At 37.4% G+C, this 21,225-nt stretch overlaps 1 protein-coding gene across 2 annotated transcripts in view; it reads right to left on the bottom strand.

Annotated features, from left to right (window-relative positions):
• Window positions 1-20,932, bottom strand: part of WASL (WASP like actin nucleation promoting factor) — a 72,929-nt gene extending 51,997 nt beyond the window's left edge. Inside the window, exon 1 of one of the 2 annotated variants that reach the window (XM_025471520.3) lies at window positions 20,386-20,932. In XM_025471520.3, the coding sequence (XP_025327305.1) occupies window positions 20,386-20,502 (117 nt within the window). In that variant the 5' untranslated portion in view covers window positions 20,503-20,932. The remainder of the gene's footprint in view (window positions 1-20,385) is intronic. The other variant, XM_049093477.1, reaches the window with a different exon arrangement.
• Window positions 20,933-21,225: the final 293 nt, after the last annotated feature.

Raw genomic sequence — 21,225 nt, 5'->3', positions numbered from 1 at the left:
AAAAATTCAGAATTCCAAACTGAGTCATAGGACTGAAGGTTGAAGGAGGAGATGACTGGAATTGAGAGAAGTTCCACCAACTCCTGCTATTGTTCTCACAACTTCCCAGCCTCTTGCTGTTCCCTAGGTTTTATTCAATTCTGTTCCAGGTTTTGAGGGATCTCTGATAGCAAATAAACTCCTTTTTGCTTAAGTCAGCCAGAATTAGTTTCTGTTATTTGTACCAAAGAACCTTAACAATAAACTTGTTAAATTTTTATTTATTTATTTATTTATTTATTTATTTAGATTTTATTTATTTATTCATGAGAGACGGGGGGGAGAGAGAGAGAGACAGAGAGAGAGAGAGAAGCAGAAACACAGGCAGAGGGAGAAGCAGGCTTCATGCAGGGAGCCTGACGTGGGACTCGATCCCGGGTCTCCAGGATCAGGCCCTGGGCTGAAGGCGGCGCTAAACCACTGAGCCACCTGGGCTGCCCAAACTTGTTAAATTTTTATAATAAATACATTCTCATACCTCTGAGTTTTAATGGAAATCAATGAGAAAGGACACTTTTTCCACTGTATGTATATGCACAATTGTATAAACAGGGACCTGAAATTTATACCTTCCTTTGGCCTCAAGTATTTGAAAAGCCTAAGAGGACGTCTGCCTTTATTTTATTCTCCATATATTTTTGTCAATTATCTTTTAATGTATAGATTCATGCTCAAAAAACAGTAGATTCCTATTTGATAAGAATAAGGTCCAATTGTTTGGCAAGGATTCAAGCTCTTTCTTAACCTGAGGCAATTAACAACTTTACCTTCATCTCCTGCTATTAACCCAATATTTATCAGACAGCAACCAAATAATGTGCAGATGCCCATATTACCATATTTCTCATCTTAACATCTTAATGATGTTTGTTTACTCTGCTGTATTATCTAAAACTTTTCAAATTCCATATACCTAGTTCAAATATCCAAGTTTTTCCCCTACTTCCTCAAATACTTCTCCCTCTGCATATCCCAGTGTTTCATTTACACATCCAATGAAGCACATTTCATTGAATGACTTGTGATAGGTCGCTACATAGGATCTGCTTCACCAATACACCATACATCCTCTGAAACCAAAGGCCACATGTACATAATCTCCAATTATGTACACTTAGCCCCAGCACAGTATATTAAGTGCATTTTGCACTCATTCATTAGCTCAATTAAATTGTTTTTAGAATATTACTAATTATAAAAATTATTTTAAATACTTTATCAGAAGCCACATGCAGAAGAATGAAACTAGACCATTCTCTTACACCATACACCAAGATAAACTCAAAATGGATGAAAGATCTAAATGTGAGACAAGAATCCATCAAAATCCTAGAGAAGAACACAGGCAACACCCTTTTTGAACTTGGCCACAGCAACTTCTTGTAAGATACATCATCTATGAAGGCAAGGGAAACAAAGCAAAAAAGAAACTATTGGGACTTAAGATAAAAAGCTTCTGCACAGCAAAAGAAACAGTCAACAAAACTAAAAGACAACCTATAGAATGGGAGAAGATATTTGCAAATGACCTATCAGATAAAGGGCTAGTATTCAAGATCTATAAAGAACTTATCTGGGATCCCTGGGTGGCGCAGCGGTTAGGCGCCTGCCTTTGGCCCAGGGCGCGATCCTGGAGACCCGGGATCGAATCCCACATCGGGCTTCCGGTGCATGGAGCCTGCTTCTCCCTCTGCCTATGTCTCTGCCTCTCTCTCTTTCTCTATGACTATCATAAATAAATAAAAATTAAAAAAAATAAATAAATAAAGAACTTATCTAACTTAGCACCCAAGAAACAAACAATCCAATCATGAAATGGGCAAAAGATAAGAACAGAAATTCCAAAGGAAGACATAGACATGGCTAACAAGCACATGAGAAAATGCTCTGCATCACTTGCTGTCAGGGGAATACAAATCAAAACCACAATGAGATACCACCTCACACCAGTGAGAATGGGGAAAATTAACAAGGCAGGAAACAACAAATGTTGGAGAGGATGTGGAGAAAGGGGAACCCTCTTGCACTATTGGTGGGAATGTGAACTGGTACAGCCACTCTGGAAAACTGTGGGGAGGTTCCCCAAAGAGTTAAAAATAGAACTGCCCTACGACCCAGCAGTTGCACTGCTGGGGATTTACCCCAAAAATATAGATGCAGTAAAACGCCGGGACACCTGCACCCCAATGTTTATAACATCAATGTCCATAATAGCCAAACTGTGGAAAGAGCCCCGATGTCCTTCAACAGATGAATGGATCAAGATGTGGTCTATATATACAATGGAACATTCGCCATTAGAAACGGCGAATAGCCACTATTTGCTTCAACGTGGATAGAACCGGAGGGTATTATGCTGAGTGAAGCCAATCAGAGAAGGACAAACATTATACGGTTCTCATTTATTTGGGGAATATAAAAATTAGTGAAAGGGAATAAAGGGGAAAGGAGAGAAAATGAGTGAAAATATCAGTGAGGGGGACAGAACAAGAGAGACTCCTAACTCTGGGAAATGAACAAGGGGTCGTGGAAAAGGAGGTGGGTGGGGGGTTTTTGGGTGACAGGCACTGAGGGGGGCACTTGACGAGATGAGCACGTGGGTGTTATGCTGTATGTTGGCAAATTGAACTCCAATAAAAAATATACAAAAAAAACTGTCAGAAAGGTAGAAATTGCTAATCTGTAGTATTTACATTATTTTTAGAACAAGTTCTCTTCTTGGCATTTCAATTAGTCATAAATATGAAATGGTGAAAACTCTAAGTTAATGCATCCCCATTCCTAGTATTTTAAAGCCACAAACCACAGGAATTTGCTTCCATCTCAAACTCCATTCATAGAGAGAGGCAAGTCTCATTCTTCATCACTGACTTGACTTAGAACCTTTTTCATAATGCCAATATAACAATGATTTGATTATTATAGCTTTATCAAAGTCTTAAAATCAGGTATGGTGCACCTGGTTTTGAGATTCTTTTTTCAAGATTGTTTTGGCTATTCTAGGTCCTTCGAATGTCTATCTAAACTTTAAAAAAGTGTTTTAACTTTTCCTTCTGGGATTTTGATTGGGATTGTGTTAGATCTATTGACCAATTTGGTGAGAGTGGGTATTGTAACAATATTGAATTTTCCAACCCATGAACATATCTCAATATTCACGTATTTCTAGGTATTTTCTTCATATGCTATCGTAAATGGTATTATTTAAAATTTTTATTTTCTAATTGCTAACATATACAAGCATGTAGTACATTGACCCTGTATCCTGAAACCTTGCTAAGTTCCAGTAGCTTTTTTTTAAAGATTCTGTAATATTTTTTAGATTCTATAATATTTTTGCATACAACTATGTCTTCTGTGAATAATGGAAGTTTTATTTTTTTTCCTCCCCATCTTTATGCCTTTTATTATTCCTGCCTTATTTACCTAGCTTAGATCTCTAATACAACCTGGAATAGAAGTGGTAAGAATAGACATTCTATCTTTGTTTCTGATACTGGTGGGGAACAGTAGGCTTTTTTCACAGATGTCCCTTTTCAAATTGAGGAAGCTGCTGTTTATGCTTAGTTTGCCGGCAACTTTTATTATGAAGAAGTGTTCGCTTTTGCCAACTCTTTTTTTTTTTTTTTGGCACCTAGTAAGATGATATGATTTTTTTTTTCTATTTTGTTAATGAGGCAAAGTACATTGATGACCCTACTTGGTCATGATGATTCTTTAAAAAAAAAAAAAAAAAAAAAAAAAAGATTTTACTTATTTGACAGAGAGAGCACAAGCAGGGTAGTGGCAGAGGGGAAAAGAAAAAGCAGGTTCCCTGCTGAGCAAGGACCCTGACATAGAGCTTAATCCCAGGACCCCAGGATCATGACCTGAGCTGAAGGCAGACACAAGTGACTGAGCCACCCAGGTGCCCCATGATGATTCTTTTTTATGAATTACAATTATCAAATGGGTAAGGAACTATATGGGAAAAAATGGACCTTTAAAAAAAAAAAAAAGATTTATTTATTCACAAGAGACACAGAGAGAGGCAGAGACATAGGCAGAGGGAGGAGAAGCAGACTCCATGCAGGGAGCCTGACGTGGGACTCAATCTCGGGACTCTGGTATCATGCCCTGAGCTGAAGGTAGACGCTCAACCATTGAGCCACACCCAGGCGTCCCAAAAATGGACCTCTAAAGAGAAAAAAAAAAATCAAATGATCATCTCATCTCTTTCTGCACTCCATATAAAACAATTAGAGATTAAAAAATTAGAAATGAAACTAAATATAAAAAAATTAGAACTAGAAGAAGCATTTAACTATCATTGCAACCTTGGCATAGGCAAAGACTTCTTAGAATACAAAAAAACATTTTCTGGAAAAGAAAAACAAATTATAAATTAGACCTTATCAAAACAAAAAAATTCAACCCATCAATAGACATCACTTAGGAAATAATTAGGCAAGCCACAGACTGGGAAAAAATATTTGAAGTAGATAAACGACCTTGTGTCCAAAATATATGAAGTCATTAATAACAGATAACTCACTAAATATATGAATAAGGTTTGAAAGCTACACAAAAAACAAAGATACTTAATTGATAATAAACACATGAAAGGTTGTTCAACATCATTACCTGTCAGGAAAATGCAAATAAAAGCCACTCTGAGACACTAATTCACACTAGAATGGCAAAAATCAAAAAGACTGACCATACCAAATGTTGGAGAAGACATGGAACTAGAAGTCCCATATGTTGTTGGTCGACGTGCAAAACAGCATTAGCCACTTAGAGAACTATCTGAAAGTTTGTTATAAAATATGTCTTCCTACAATAATGTAATTCTTCTCCTAGGTATTTACCCCAAAGAAATAAAAAAAAACTTGTGAGACATAAAAAAACTTGTGCCAGAACATTCACAGAAGCTTTATTTTTAATTGTGCCAAACTGGAAACAACTTAAATATCCATAAATAAGAGAATGCATAAACTGTAATACATTCTTCAATGGAACACTACTGAGCAATAAAAACAAATACCTATGCAATAACACAGAGAAATCTCAAAAACATGCTGAGTGAAAAAAGTCAAAACAGGCAAAAACTAAGCCATAGTGATAGTTAGGGATTGCTAAGCACTGGGGTGGGGGAAGGTAGGGGGATGGGTAAAGGAGAGGTTAAGAATTAGAAAGTAATTGGCTGGATAGAGACATAGGGAACTTTATAAGGTGTCAGAGATATTCTTAATCTTGGTTTTTCTGGGTGTTCATTACACAAGTGTATCACATGTCAAAATTCATCAATCTTTGTATTTAGGTATATAAAAATTAAGTATACAAAGATTTGTAACTTTGTATTTTATTGTATGTAAATCATACTTCATTTTAAAAGTGAAAAAAATTACCCGTGATGAGTTTATTTTTTTAAGATTTTATTTATTTATTCATAAGAGACACAGAGAGAGAAAGGCAGAGATACAGGCAGAGGGAAAAGCAGGCTCCCTGCAAGGAGCCAGATGTGGGACTCAATTCCAGATCCTGGGATCACACCCTGAGCCGAAGGCAGAAGCTCAACCACTGAGCAACCCAGGTGTCCCCTGTGATGAGTTTTTAAAACAAACTATACAACTAATTACTTTTATGTTTGACACAATCTTGTTTGTAAGGTGGCTAGGTAAAGTAAGGGGGAAGTTATTGGTGACAATAAATATTAATGCAACCTTCTTACTTGCTTTTTTTGAAAAACCCATAATATCCTACTCTTACAAGGAGATACATAAAACTTTGATTGTAAAGCACTTGGGCAGCCTGGGTAGCTCAGCGGTTTAGCACTGCCTTCAGCCCAGGGCATGATCCTGGAGACCCAGGATTGAGTCCCATGTCTGGCTCCTTGCATGGAGCCTGCTTCTCCCTCTGCCTGTGTCTCTACCTCTCTGTTTCTCATGAATAAATAAATAAATAAAATCTGTAAAGCACCTTGTTATATTTATCTTCTCGTTCATTCACTTTCATCCTATTTTTATTTTTCCCCAAGATTTTATTTAATTTCAAATTAGTTAATATATAGTGCAACATTAGTTTAAGGAGTAGAATCTGTTGATTCATCACTTTACCCAGTGCTCATCACCAGCACCCTCCTTAATGCCCAGCACCCATTTACCCAATCCTCCTTCCCTCCACCTTCGGTTTGTTCTCTATAGTTAAGAGTCTCTTATGGTTTGCCTCCCTCTCTGTTTTCACCTTATTTTATTTTCCTTCCCTTCCCCTATGTTCATCTGTTTTGTTTCTTAAATTCCACATGAGTGAAATCATATGGTATTTGTCTTTCTCTTACTGACTTACTTAGCATAATACACTCTAGCTCCATCCACATCATTGCAAAGAGCAAGGATGCCATTCATTTTTGATGGCTGTGGAATATTCCATTGTTTATGTATACCATATCTTCTTTATCTATTCATCAGCCAATGGACATTTGGACTCTTTCCATACTTTACTGTCAATTCATTCATTTTCACTTTAAAATTGAAAAATCTCAGGCAGCCCGGGTGGCTCAGCAGTTTAGTGCCACCTTCAGCCCGGGGAGTGATCCTGGAGACCGGGGATCCAGTCCCACGTCGAGCTCCCTGCATGGAGCCTGCTTCTCCCTCTGCCTGTGTCTCTGCCTCTCTCTCTCTCTCTCTCTCTCTCTCTCTCTGTGTGTCTCTCATGAATAAATAAGTAAAATTTAAAAAAATAAAATAAAATAAATAAAATAAAATAAAATAATAAAATAAAATAAAATAAAATAAAATAAAATTTGAAAAATCTCTAATTCTTAGAAAAATCATATCCAGGACTCAGGAAAACCATATTTAAGAAATCAGAATATTTTTGTGGACTCAAATTTTAAAAATTATGCTAATACTTGTTTAATATTATTTAGCATTAATAGTTCCATAGGTACAGTAACATAGGAATTGGGCACTTTCAAGAACTATAAAGAATACAGTAGATTATCATAATAAAAGGCACAAATTATTGGACAGCACAATTTGGACATATAAAATCAAATTTTAAATGTGCTTATATCCCTTTAAGCAATTCTAGTTCTTCAAAATTACCATAGTAAAATAACAGAACAAGTCTGTGAAGATAGATGGAATATATGTATACACACACAAACGATAGGGAGAATGTTAGAAGAAGTAAGAAGAAAAAAGAAAATTCACTATCTCTAGGAAACTGGTCAATCTTCCATAATGTGTCCGTCCACTGAAAACAGTATACTCACTGACATGGAAGACAATGTCAATAAAAAATTAGTATCTATGTTTGTCTGGGGGTGTTTGCCGAGAGTAAGTACGCCTGTTCATTTATCATTCAGTAATTCAAGAAAAATAAAACCCAGAAAGATATACACAAAAACATTCATGAGTTATTCCTGGGTGATGGGGTTCATAGATGATTTCCATTTTTATCATTATTACCTTGTAAATTGCCTAAGTCTGCGCTGTCCAGTAGAAATATAATGTGACATAAGCAATTTCAAATTTTCTAGCCAGTATGTAAGTAAAAAGTAGATGAAATTAATTTTAATAAATTTTATTTGACTGGATAGGTTTCTTAATCATTTCAGCTTATAACCAATATTACAATCTTTTTAAAAATTTATTTAAGTAATCTCTTCACCCAACATGGGGCTCAAACTCACAACCCAAAGATCAAGAATCACATGCTCAAAAAAAAAAAAGAATCACATGCTCTTCTGAAGATCAAGAATCACATGCTCCCTGAGCCAGCCACGCACCCCAATATTAAAATCCCAGTGAAATATTTTGCATTTTTGCACTAAGTCTTAGAAATCCAGTGTGTATCTCACACTTATTGCATATCTCAATTTGAACTAATAATACTTCAAGTGCTCAACATATGTAGCTAATAGCTACCAGTTACATTATCAGGCAGTTAAGGTCTTAATCTTCATAATAAACACTGTATTTTTAACGAAAAGGAAAAATCATCTTTTAAGCAGTCACTTGACTGCTCTCAGAAACCTTTTTCCAAAGTCTCTCACCTGAATATTACATAATCTTTTGAGTTACTCAAACTGTTTCCAGCATTCTCTGGGAAAATTCTGTTTTTAAAATTGAACAGGTTGGTCTGAGCTTGTGGAAGAAAGAACTACAATACAAAAATTAAATAAAAATGTATATAGGAAAAAAAAAATGTATATAGGTGGGTGTATGCATAAAGCCAATTCCCTGATTTCCACATGTTCTAATAGTGAATTCCTGGTGGTCAAATTTAATAAATAGTAACTGATTAGCTATATACTATGAACATTATTTTGAGGTCTTTTAATGTGAGATTTAGATCATTCAGAGTATGTTTAATCAAATAAAGAATTAAAATAACTTCTGCTTCGCAAACCTCTGAGTTCTCAAAACAAGAAAAAGATCATAATCATTAGATGCATCAAACATAGGCTGGAAAAATTAAGGATTCATTCAGTATATCTTTAAATAAACCTGAGAATTTCTATTGGAGCAATTTTCTCCTCCTATTAAAAGAACTGTATCAAATATCTCCTCAGAAGCCATACAAACAAGAGAGTGGTTTAAATTCTCTAAAATGCTTAAAGAAAAACCCATCAATCTACAATTCCATATCCAGCAAAACTGTTCTCAAAAGTGGATTAGGTACTTTTTAAGATAAACAGAAATTGAGAGACTTTATTCCCACTAGACAAGAAGCCTACTTGGAAGAAATGTTAAAAAATCCTTTAGAGTGAAGCAAGTGGTATGTCAGAAACTTGAATATACTTGAAAGAAAAAAGTGTTAGAGAAGAAATAAATAAAGGTTAAATAAAATCTTTTATTTTTTTCTTATTTTTAATTGCTCTAACGGGTAACAGCAACAATGTATTCAGTGATTATGGCTTATAGATCAGTGAAATGAATGACAGCAATGTTATAAGGGATGACATGGAGAACTGGGAGTACTCTGTTATAAGGTACCTTTACTACTCATGAGGCATTATAGTGTTATTTGATAATGGGCTTTGACTGACTGTAAATGTATATTATACAATACAGGAAAACCACTAAAAATGTTTTTTAGGAAATGCAATTGGTATGTTGAGAGGAAAGAAAATGGAATCATATACTCAATTAAAACCAAACAAAGCATGGGGCACCTGGGTGGCTCAGTTGGTTAAGCCTCTGACCCTTGGTTTCAGATCGGGTCATGATCAGGCATTGTAAGATTGAGCTTCACGTTGGGGTTGAGCTGAGCCCAGAGTCTGCTTCAGATTCCCTCTCCCTCTCTCTGCTCACACGTGCACATTCTCCCTCTCTTGCTAAAATAAATACGTAAATAAAATCTTTAAAAAAGGGGGGGGGGAGAGAAAAAAGAAACAAAGAACAGGGCAACAAATAGAAAACAATATAGTAGATATTAATCCAATTATATCAATAATCACTTTAAATGTAAGTGGTCTAAATATACCAATAAAAAGATAGTGACTGTCAGAGTGGATTAAAAAATACAGCCAAGTATATGTTGTTTACAAAAAACCCCCACACATTTTAATTATAAAGACACGGATAATTAAAAGAAAAGCAATAGAGAAAAATATACTCTGCTAACAGTAAATGGAAAAAAAAAAAGCTGGAGTAGCTATATTACTCTTGGACAAAGCATGCTTCAGAGCAAGAAAAATTATCAGGAAAAAGAGGGACATTATGATAAGGAGACCATTTCTCCAGGAATATATAGCAATACTTAATATGTTTGCATTTAACAACAATGCATCAAAATACATGAGGCGAAAGCTGATAGAACTGCAACAAGAAATAGATGAATCCACTATTTAAGCTGGAGAGTACAAAACTCTTCAACCAATAATTGACAGATTTAGCAGGCAGAAAATCAGTGAGGACTCCACACTATTCATCAATCAGCTGGATCTAGTTCACATTTATAGAATACTCCATTTAACAACAGCAGAATTCACATTCTTTTCACATTTACATGGAATAATCACCAACGGAGGCCCCATTCTGGGCCATAAAGCACAACTTAAATTTAATAGAAGAGGGGGCACCTGCACAGCTCAGTCAGTTAAGCATCTGCCTTTGGCTCAGGTTGTGATTTCCCAGGTCCTGGGACGGAGCCTAGCATTGCTTTTCACTCTCCCTCTGCTCTCTTTCTCCCCCCGCCTTCCCCCCAACCCCCTGCCACTCAATGCTGTTTCTCAAATAAGTAAATAAAATCTTAAAAAAATTTTTTTTAAATAAAAGAACAGAAAACATGCAAAGTATGCTTTCAGACAACAATGTAGAAATCAAAAGAAATTTTGAAAGTATTTGAGGTCTTGAAAAATATTTTAAACATCTGGAACTAAATGAAAATATAACATCAAAATTTGTGAAATGCAGCAAAAGCAGTGCTTAGAGGCAAATTTATAGCATTGAATGAACATAGAAGAAAAAAAAGGGAAAGTCAAATCAAACCATTAAGATGAACTTTATATAGAGCCCAATTGTATTGGAAAATTAGAGGGGTAAAGGGTCATTTTAACTTTCGACACTGTATAGTGCAATTGTGTGTGTGTGTTTCAAACAATGAATATAAGTGGGTATTACTTTTGCACTCTAAAACATCTTTAAATGGCTCATAAATATGATAAAATATTATAAAACTAAAGAATGAGATAACACCTAAAAGTAAATAAAAGAGATCTGCTTTTCAATGGGAAGCCACAATATGTCAAATTCTTCCTAAATTAATCTAAAAAACTCAATGCTATTCCAAATCAAAGCAAATATTTTTTGGTGAGGGACAGAGGTAGGAGGTAAGCTCTTGAAAAAATACAAAGCATAGTCATATATATATATACATATATATATATATATATATATAGAAAAGGAGAGTAATGAGGGACTTAATGGTAATCAAACAGTACCATCATTATAAAGCTACATTCATTAAAAATTCTGAATATAAGCAAAGAAATAAATGAAATAAATTTAAGAGACTGCAGAAATACATGTAAGTACGTACGTCCAGAAATTTAGTAAATAATAAAGGCTGCATTTCAAATAGATCAGAGAAAAAAATTATTCAACAAATGGTATTGGGACACCTAGCCATTTGTAAAAATATAAAGCTAGAATTCTACTATACTTATTTTCCAAAGTCATTTCCAGAAAGATCAAAGAAAAGATGTTCAAAATATAACCAAAAAGCACTAAGAAAATTGAGAAAATATTTTTGCAACTCTAAGCTAGTACAGTATTAAATAAAAACTTGATATAATAAAAAGATTATTGTATCTAACTATACAAAACATCAAAACCCATGCAATGACCAGAAACACCAAATATACTTCTGTCAAAAGATAAATGACTAACTGCCAAAAAACCCTGTAATATACAGTAACTATCCCTAAAAAGTTCTTCAAATCACTAAGAAAAAAACCAACCCAATAGAAAAAAATGGTCTAAAGACAAGAACAATTCACAGAAGAAATAATCATAAACAGACATAAAAGGATATTTAACTTCACTAAAAACTATAAATCAAATAAGATTTTTTTGACCAGTAAAACTGTCAAAATGGAAATGATTTTTAAATCCTAGTGTTGATGAGAATATATGGAGTTTAAAAACAAATGCTTTGGAAGACAATCCAGCAGTACATGTTAATATTTTTAATGTTCACACCCTCTGACTTCACTTCTAAGAATTCACTCTATAGAATTACTTAGAAAGAATACCTAAAAATATATACTTGAATGTTCATTACAGCACTGTTTCTAACAGGCAAAAACTTGGGAGAGTAAAAAATACCTATTGTTCAGGACTGAATTATGTCTCTTTAAAAGATATACTGAAGTTCTAACACCTGTATCTATGAATGGACCTTACTTTGAAAGAGTGTCTTTGTAAACAGAAGGCAAGGTGAAAGGTTAAGGCGAGGTCATTAGGGTTGACATTAATCCAATGACTAGTTTCCTTGTAAGAGAAGACACAGACAAGTAGAGAACACCATGTGATTACATAGGTAGAGCTTAGAGTCATGAATCTATAAATCAAAGAACATCAAGGATTACCAGCAATGCCAGAAACTCGGAGAGAGGCATGGCACAAATTCTCTCAGTGCCTCTAGAAAGAATCAACCCTGCTGACATCTTGATTTCACGGACTGCTAGCTCTCCAAAGAGAGCAAGAATAAATCTGCCTTTCAATAGTTAAAATAAGTTACAAGAAACTAACAAAATAGAGGATGTAGTAATAAAAAGTATGCAACACATATAAATGGAAATATAAGATACATTAATACAAGAGAAAAAATTAAGTTTCTGAATAGCATGTATTAATACCATTTTTCAGGTAAATTAAAAAGAACATCTTTCTCCTTCTCCAACTACTCACCGAAATCCACCCTTCTCAAGTGCTGGCCAAGTCAAATATGGGTTAGACTACTCCCCTCTATAATCCTGACCTGTACTGATACCTTCATAGATCAAATTCACATCCAAGGCCTCAATAATCAACATTCTGCAAAGGATTCCAAAAGCTCTACTCCTACAATTCCCACTATCTAGCCATTACTACCAGGAGTTTCTGCTGCAATCTGGAATTCACACAGCTAACTAAATATTGCCAATTTTTTCTTCACAACATTTCTATAGCCTTGGCATGGCAACTAGATTTCATCCATGTGAACTTGGACTGACTGGCAGTGCCTGCCTGTAGGGATATGCTGAGTACTCGAGACCAGATCTGGACATAGTAGGAAAAAATGCCATGAGCAATAGTTAGTATCTGCCATGTGCACAAAGACCAAGGATTTACTATACCTCATAACCCTTTTTTTGTTTCAGATGCTGCTATAATTCAGGTTCCTTAGCCAGGCCAGGTCAGCTGAGATAAGGAATATGAAAATGTTTACTAAATTTTAAGCCATTACTGAATTATTTCCATTATGGTTACAATTTCCAGTTTTCCCCATCTCTAGGTCCTTCCTATCTTTATACTTTTTTAATCAAAAATCTTTTTTTAAAAAAAAGAGAGAGAAGGGGAGGGACAGAGAGTGAGAGAATTTTTAAGATTTTATTTATTTATTCATAAGAGAGACAGAAAGGCAGAAACACAGAGGGAGAAGCAGGCTCCTCACAGGGATCCAATGGATCATGCCCTGAGCCAAAGGCAGACACTGAACCACTGAGCCACCCAGGCGTCCCAAATCAAAAATCTTTTTGACTCCTTACTACTTAAGGACTGAAACTCAACGTCCTCTAAAATCTGGCCTCAATTTACCCTTCAAACTTATCATTCATTATAGTCTTAAGCAAATACCATTCTCATTTCTAGCCAAGCCAGTCTATTTAATATTTCCTACCAGTCTATTTAATATTTCCTAATGCTTCATGCAAATGTTCTCTCCCTAAACTGACTTACACCTTTCCCTCTATTTGAACTGAGCTGCTTCCTTGTTCCTGACTAAATAAGGGCATGTAAGTCCTCATGTTCAAGTCCCACAATGATGTATCAAATCCCACTGTGATCTATCTTTCTTCTTTATTATTTAAATCTTTAGTATATATTAGTTTATGAAACATATGTTTTTTTTGCATGATTTTTGTCTTCCCCAGCTACTTGGTAAGTAACTAAGGTATAAAGACTAAATAAATCTTCCTTACTATTTTCACATAATCCAAGGTACTGAGATGGTGTTATTCTCAGTAAATCCTTAATACTTGATCATGATGACATTGCATTAATAAAAACAGAGAAAATCATCTGGGTTTCTAACTAGCTCTGTGCATTACATACAAATCAATCAGCCCCTTTACTACAATGAAAATTTCTTAGGCATTTAAGTATCCCCTAATATTTTATGGCAACAAAAGTATTTGCCATAGTGGAGGGAGAATTTCACTTAAAATTTTTTATCTTGGAACCAAAGACATGATAAACAACTTCACCTCTATTTTAATAATTAAAAATACTAGATAGTTTTTGCTTCTCAACTTGAAAAACATTTCATTGTCCAAAGGTTATGTATGTTTGGCTTATAATTTTGGTCTCATCATTATTAACAGCATTTTATATTCCTAGATATCTTTCGTATTTCCCTTTTCTTTGTAGTTGTCTGGTGCTTAATGAGTACTCTTTTTACACACATTTCTACAGTAATCTTTAGGTCGAGTTAAAAATAAAAATAAGTTTAAGAAATCACTATGGCAGAGAAACCAAGTGGCCAAGGAAACTGAGAAAACAAGTAAAATAACAGAAAGCCATAGTAATTGAACTATGAAGTTACTACAAATCTTTCATTTGATTCTATTTTCTAAAAGGGACTTTTCTAGATTTGCCTCTTCAATATTACTCTAAAGCTAATTATTTCGTCTCTTTAAAAAAGGGTCACAATTCCTCTACACATTAACTCCAAAATGAAACTAATATCTAATTAATTTCACTCTCCTATATTGACATTATAGTCAATAATCCTCCATAACCTCTAAGAAGATATGATAAATAAAAACAATATATTTCTGTTATGCTATATTTGCAGATAGAGTTAAATACACCAAGCATCTTCTAATTACTAAATAAAACATAATCACTTAAAAATATTAGATTGTTCAGTCATAAACCAATAAGAGTTACCTTTACAGTTAACCATATGTGTTACTGTGGACAGACAAGAACGTATGAATTTGTTTTGCTTCCAAAATATTTACAGTGAAAAGTGACTTCTATACTAATATACTGTACTAATGCTGGTTCTATAAACTTCTAGACAGATTAATTTACAATTAATTATCTCTATCTGCTCTATTATACCTCAACTTTGAATCAGTCTTTAAAATGACCAAGTCAGTTTACTATAACTGTTCAATCTAAGACAAAAACTTCTAAAAAATCTTTTTTTACCTTCTTTCACATGTTTCTCCAAAAACAGCCAGAACACTTTAGAAGTGGCAGGTACTCCAAGTGCTGTACATACATTATAGCATTATTCGCTGAAATCCTTGAGTAAGCCCATTTTATAAATCTAGATAGTAAGGCTCAAAGTGGTTAAGAAATTTCCTTATAAACTAGGAATAATGAGAAATAGGATTTAAAACCCAAATCTAAAAAAAAATAAAAAACCCAAATCTGCTAGATTCTTCTCAATCTCCTCCTGTATTTATAATTTACCCCTTATGACCCACACTTTTATATTCACCTTTTTCCTCTGTAGTAGACAAGGTTGCCTTCCCAGCTTTGTATATTCCAAATCTCACAAATATTAATCTTCTCTTTCCATACTCATATCTCAATTCCCTACTCAAATACATTCTCAGCCCTAACTTGCCACCAGTGCTGCTTTAATTCAGGCCTTTATCAAAACAATGATCCATCTAGGCATCTCTCCCTGTAAACCAACTTAAGATTTTAAAACAGAAACAAAGTACCTATTGGACAACTACTGTTACAACCTATATTAGTTCAGCATCTGACTTAAATCATTTTGTTCTAATAAAGGAAGACTTAAGCCCAGATACAACCTGCGTCAGAAACTGAAGATTTGGGGATCCCTGGGTGGCTCAGCCGTTTAGTGCCTGCCTTCCGCCCAGGGCGTGATCCTGGAGTCCCACATCGGGCTGGCTCCCTGCATGGAGCCTGCTTCTCTCTCTGTCTGTGTATCTGCCTCTCTCTCTCTCTCTCATGAATAAATAAATATTAAAAAAAAATTTTTTTGAAGATTTTAATAACCTGACCAAGCAATGAGAAATGCTAAATGAGCTCCTAAGAAATAAAACAGTTAACAATTAATAAGTATTCAGTGATCTGTATGCTAGATATTATAAAAAAATATAGAAAACTACACAGGCATAAGGTCTAATCTCCCAGAATTATATATACGGTGAGAAAACAAAAAAAAAAATAATATAAGCAAGTTAAAACAAGTGCTGAGCAATCAAAAGAAATGAAGATTAAAGGTGGTTAATAAAAATGACTTCTTAAGCACCACTAAATCTTGAAACAAAACAGGTGAGCATGGCAAAAAAAAAAAAAAGTAGCAGTCAAGGATACTAACCTCAACCATTTGGACCAAAGATGGATGTAGAGAGCTAGTATGAGATTTTTTTTTTTTTCTCAAGCCTTAATTTCTTTTTCAGGACTATATATATTTAACTCCACTTGACAAGTTGGCCTATACTCTATAGAAAATTAAGTTAAATCACAGTACATGAAAAAACAACAGAACTACAAAATAAGACCTGATAAATCTTGTTTTTAACTCTTCTTTATTGTCCTAAGAAAATACTACCAGCTAATGAATTACATCAGAACTATTTAAGTACAAAATACATATTTATTACATACAACTTTAATTGAAACCTCAACTTTCACTAAATCTATTTTTTTAAAGATTTATTTATTTACTTATTTATGATAGACATAGAAAAAGAAAGAGAGAGAGAGAGAGAGAGAGAGAGAGAGAGGCAGGGATCCCCAATAAATATATTTTTTATAACTGTGGCAAAATAGATTTAAGATTCATCTCTTGGGAACCCTGGGTGGCGCAGCGGTTTAGCGCCTGCCTTTGGCCCAGGGCATAATCCTGGAGACCCGGGATCGAATCCCACGTCGGGCTCCCGGTGCATGGAGCCTGCTTCTCCCTCTGCCTGTGTCTCTGCCTCTCTCTCTCTCTCTCTCTGTGTGACTATCATAAAAAAATAAAAATTTTAAAAAATTTTTTAAAAAAATAAAAAAAAAAGATTCATCTCTTCCATGAAACCAATCACCAACCTAGAGTAATATACAAGCATATTTCCATCTAGTAAAGTATGTATGCTTCTGCCTACTTTTTCTGCTGGTGGTTTTACCTTTCTTTGACCTAATTCTCTTCCCTCACCCACTCACTAAACCTAAGGGGAATGAAATCCTGCTAAAGGCTAATTGTCCTGGAATTCCTATCAACAGTGCCTTAATTTAGGCCTTCATATCTTATGTGCACTGTTGTGAAATTACTTGATCTCCTTTGTCTCCACTCTTACAACCCTCAATCCACCTTCTATAGTGCCTTCATCTTTCTCCAAAACTTTCTAAAAGTTGTATCTGATCTTGAGCACTAACTAGTGCAATACTTCCTCAACTGTATCTCTTATACCTATGAAATATACACTGATATCTTAATGGGTTAGAGAAAGTCTGTACTAAAAAAACAAAACAAACAAACAAAAAAAACCTTTGTTTTAGTTTAACCTTAACTCACAAAATATACACCTAAGATTGAAGGGAAACATATAAACATTTCAAATGTGTTTCAAGACTACCCTATCAGAAAACAGTAAACTTCAGTTACCTTCATATATGCTAAAGTCTCCTGTTAATAAGCTTGCTAAAAATAGAAATGCCCAAGTTCCAACTCAAACCCACTGAATATTATCTAGGAATTCGGGCTAGCAATATTTGTAATCTCCACAATGTTTCTAATGCATATCTAAGTTTGAGAACCCAAGCAGATACCTTCGTTGCTCCATAACTACTTGTAGGCCCCCGACTTTCCAAGCTATTTCATTCCTCTCATCATAATCTTAAATATTCAGGTATCACCCATCCTAAAACACTTCTCATCCTCTCTCAATCTCCTAAACTTTTGTGAAAAATAGCAACATCCATATATTTAACATAAAGTCCTTCTAATCCACAAAATTAGCCCATAATATCCCTATTTTAGAAATACGAAAACCAATTCTACTACAGGAAGTAAAACAAAAAGAAAAACAAAAGAAAAACTTGTCCTAAGTGACCAAATGAGTTGGAACTCTGGCAGGCTGACTACAAAGCCAAGATGTTTTACATTGTGACGTGCAGCCTCTTACACATTACTCTGAAGCACTTACTCATCAGTTTACATATTTGTTTCCCTTTTTAGACCTAGTAAGTTCCTTGAGGGTAGGCATCAACCCTGATTTTGACCTCAACATTTAGTTACTCAATATTGTTGAGTCAAAGAAGGAATGCAGCTCCTCCAGAACTGGGACTGTAACTATTTGTTTCATTTCTTGAACTCTTAGGGCTCTGAATATACTTCTGTCCTAACAAATTCCGGTCGACTTGTAAATGTTATTGCTGATGTTTTTAATGAGATAATGTATTTCACTATAATTTTAAACTACAAAAAGCGGCATAGTCAGCAAAGAAAAAAAGGATTTTTCAAAACAAAATAGTCTTTACTCTCAAGTAACTGGAGACTTCAAATATTAATCTTCACAACAATTTCATACCACAAGAGTGTATGAAATGCCAAATTCAAAAGGTAAAGGTGATTAATAATAGATGACATAAAGATACTGAGCACTGAATACTGATGGCTTATTCAGCAATCCACTTATGCTAACCAGAAAGCAAGGCTATCTTTCTCAATCACAGTATTCTCTCACATCTTTCATTTTTCTGAAACCAGTAAACATTACAGGTAAGCATAGAGCAATTAGTCAGTGTACTAGTGTTTGAATATAATGTCCTTCCTGCCTAAGCTTAATGTGTCTGGTATGTAAAACGTAAAACAACTATTTCCTTTCTGATACAGATCATATAGCAAATGAAACTAAAACAAAAAAATTTTAATTTTTTTTTCATTTGCAGATATTGTAACAGTTTAAAGAGCTGGAGATTTTCCTAAATCGAAAATATACAAAAATTAGTGCTGCTTTAAGAATCTCACACACTAATTATACCAAGTTTTGGTGGGGAAAAAAAAAAAAAAAAAAAGAACTGATTATTCCTTTTGCACCATTTTTTGAAATAAATCAATAACAAGTAAGAAAAAAACCCTTCTAAAACAACATGATGTAGTGGAAACTACAGCAGACTAGGCATCCAAAGTCCTGGCTTTCTAGTTCTGGTTACCTACTAAACTGCTGTGTGACTTGGGGTTCACTGGCTCAGTTTTCTCATTTGTTCAAAAGCGAGGGAGGGAGGGGACACGGACACACACGACAGTTGATTGTCTTTAAAACTGTTGCCCAAAATTTTGATTTTAAGCCAGTCCTCTTATTTCATTCTTCTAATCAGTAAAATACCAGGCCCGTCTGAATTGAAGGTAATGATTCAATCTCCAAGAGGATACAAAAAGGCTGACTCCTATAAAGTTAACAATTAACCCATAGAGTAACTTTCCAGAAATTGTCTATCCTAACTTCTTAAACAGATAGATGTAGCCTCGTTTGACATATTTAACACTACTAACAGAAGCTGTAAAATGGTACTGCTCTGTTGACATTTCAGTAGGGGTTTCCTGGTTTCCAGTGGCACATACTATGCAGGTGCTAAGACGCAAAGAGGGGAGACAGGGACCCAAACAGCATTTCAGCAAACTCGACTACAGTTCAACGGAGCCACAGCAGTAAGATGCAGCCAGACGAGGCCTACACCACAGAGCAGAACCTCCCCACCCCCAGAAGTGCCAGCAGCCAATGTAATGAATGCTTCCGTCAACAACACACATTCCCCTTCCCACAGCAGAACTGCTTGCTCCCAACCGGCCATCTGGGGTTGGAACAGGCCGCACAGCACCAACCTAAGAATCACTCTCAGGCCCCAAAAGGCCACGAACTACTAGAGACTGTGGTTCTCCTGCGCATGGTCGTGGGGAGAGCAGCACCTCCTCCCACCAATGAAGGGTTAAAAAAAAAAAAAAAAAAAAAAATCAGTGGAGAGGAGAGCAGAAACCAGGCCTGGTGAGGCTGCTGGAGGAAAAAAAAAAAAAAAAAAACGCTGTTTCTCTGCAATGGGGGGCAGCAACATTCCCTGCCCTCATTCTGAACCGATGCAATCGACTTCATTTTCTCCTGGGAGCCTAAACGGGGATCAAAAACCCCCATTCTGGCCCGCTTCATTCATATCCGGGCTTCATTCCCCGATCTACCCACTTCTGAAACCTCTGCCATTGTGAAAGAAGGTAGCCTCCTCCCCACCCCCAGATCAAGCGGCAGGAGGTGAAACAAGGGCCAGTACGGACGCCCGGTTTTTAAGATCCAGCAGCTCGTGCAGGAATAAAATCTCCTCTTGGCCTGAGAGCAAAGTTTGAGCCAGCAGCAAGGGCGCAGACCTGGGCCCGGCCAGGAGGGGTTCCAGGGCGGGCCTGCGGAGGTGACACTTCCCTGCTCACGGTCAGCTTCGGGAGGCGGGGGGCGGCGGCGGCGGCGGCCCGCACCGCCCGCACCCGCCGCGCCGGGCTGGCTGGAGGCCTGGCGGCGGCCGGACCCTCCCCGCGCCGCTCCCGCCTTCGTCCCCGCTCCCGCTTCCCGGCCCTCGTGCCCGGGCCCGTGAGGTATCGTCGGGGATGGCGACGCGGGTCTCGGCCACTGACCACACATTTCTTGCCGAGGAAGGTGAAGAGGGACTCATTCTCCTGCGGGGTGAGCAGCAAGGACCCCACGTTGGTGACCCTCCGCGGCGGCGGCGGCTGCTGCTGGCCCGAGCTCATGGTTTCGCCGGCGGGGCTGAGCGTCCGGGGCCGTCTCCGGCGAGCAGGCGAGCGCTCTCTCCCCTCTCGGTGACAGGGGTGGGAGGAGGGGAATCAGAGGCGCAGCATCTCGCAGCTCCTCGGGCGCGGGGAGGAGGAGGAGGAGGAGGCCGCGGGAAGGAGGAGCCAACGACGGGCCGCGCAAAGAAAGGGAAGCTCCCGGCTCCCGCCCGGCGAGTCCCAGGCCGGATGGTCGTTGACCTCGTACTCCAGCGACTGCGCTAAACTCCCAACTCCTCCTCCAACCCTCCTGCGGCGGCGGCGGCGGCGGCAGCGGCGGTGGTGGCGGCCGCACAATCCAACATGGCTGCGGGGGCGGACGAGACCACAGGACGCAGGACGCGGGGGAGCGCGCCGGAAACGCGCGGCTGCGGGCCGGGCCCGGGAGAAGCGCCCCCCCCGCCCCACGCCGCGGCCGGCCCACCGCGCCGGCCCAGGCCCCGCCCACTTCCGGCCGGGGCGCGGGCTGCGAGGCGCGGGCGCGGGCGCGTGGGCGGGGCGGGGATCGCGCGTGCGGGCCCCTGCTCCCGTGCTGGTTTCTGCGGGGCTTGGGCCGGGCGGCCGCCGTCTGCCAAAAACAGAAGTGGCCCGCGCGAGTTCTGCGGACGCACACCTTGGCGAAGCGTTTGTGCGGCCCCAGGTCCCCCTTCCCCGGAATGGCTCTTATTTGGGGGGCGCAGAAGC

This window comes from Canis lupus, chromosome 14 (genome assembly GCF_003254725.2).
Source record: "Canis lupus dingo isolate Sandy chromosome 14, ASM325472v2, whole genome shotgun sequence".
Classification (NCBI taxonomy): domain Eukaryota; kingdom Metazoa; phylum Chordata; class Mammalia; order Carnivora; family Canidae; genus Canis; species Canis lupus.
Note: the sequence above shows the minus strand (reverse complement) of the source record. Positions and strands in the feature narration are given on the sequence as shown.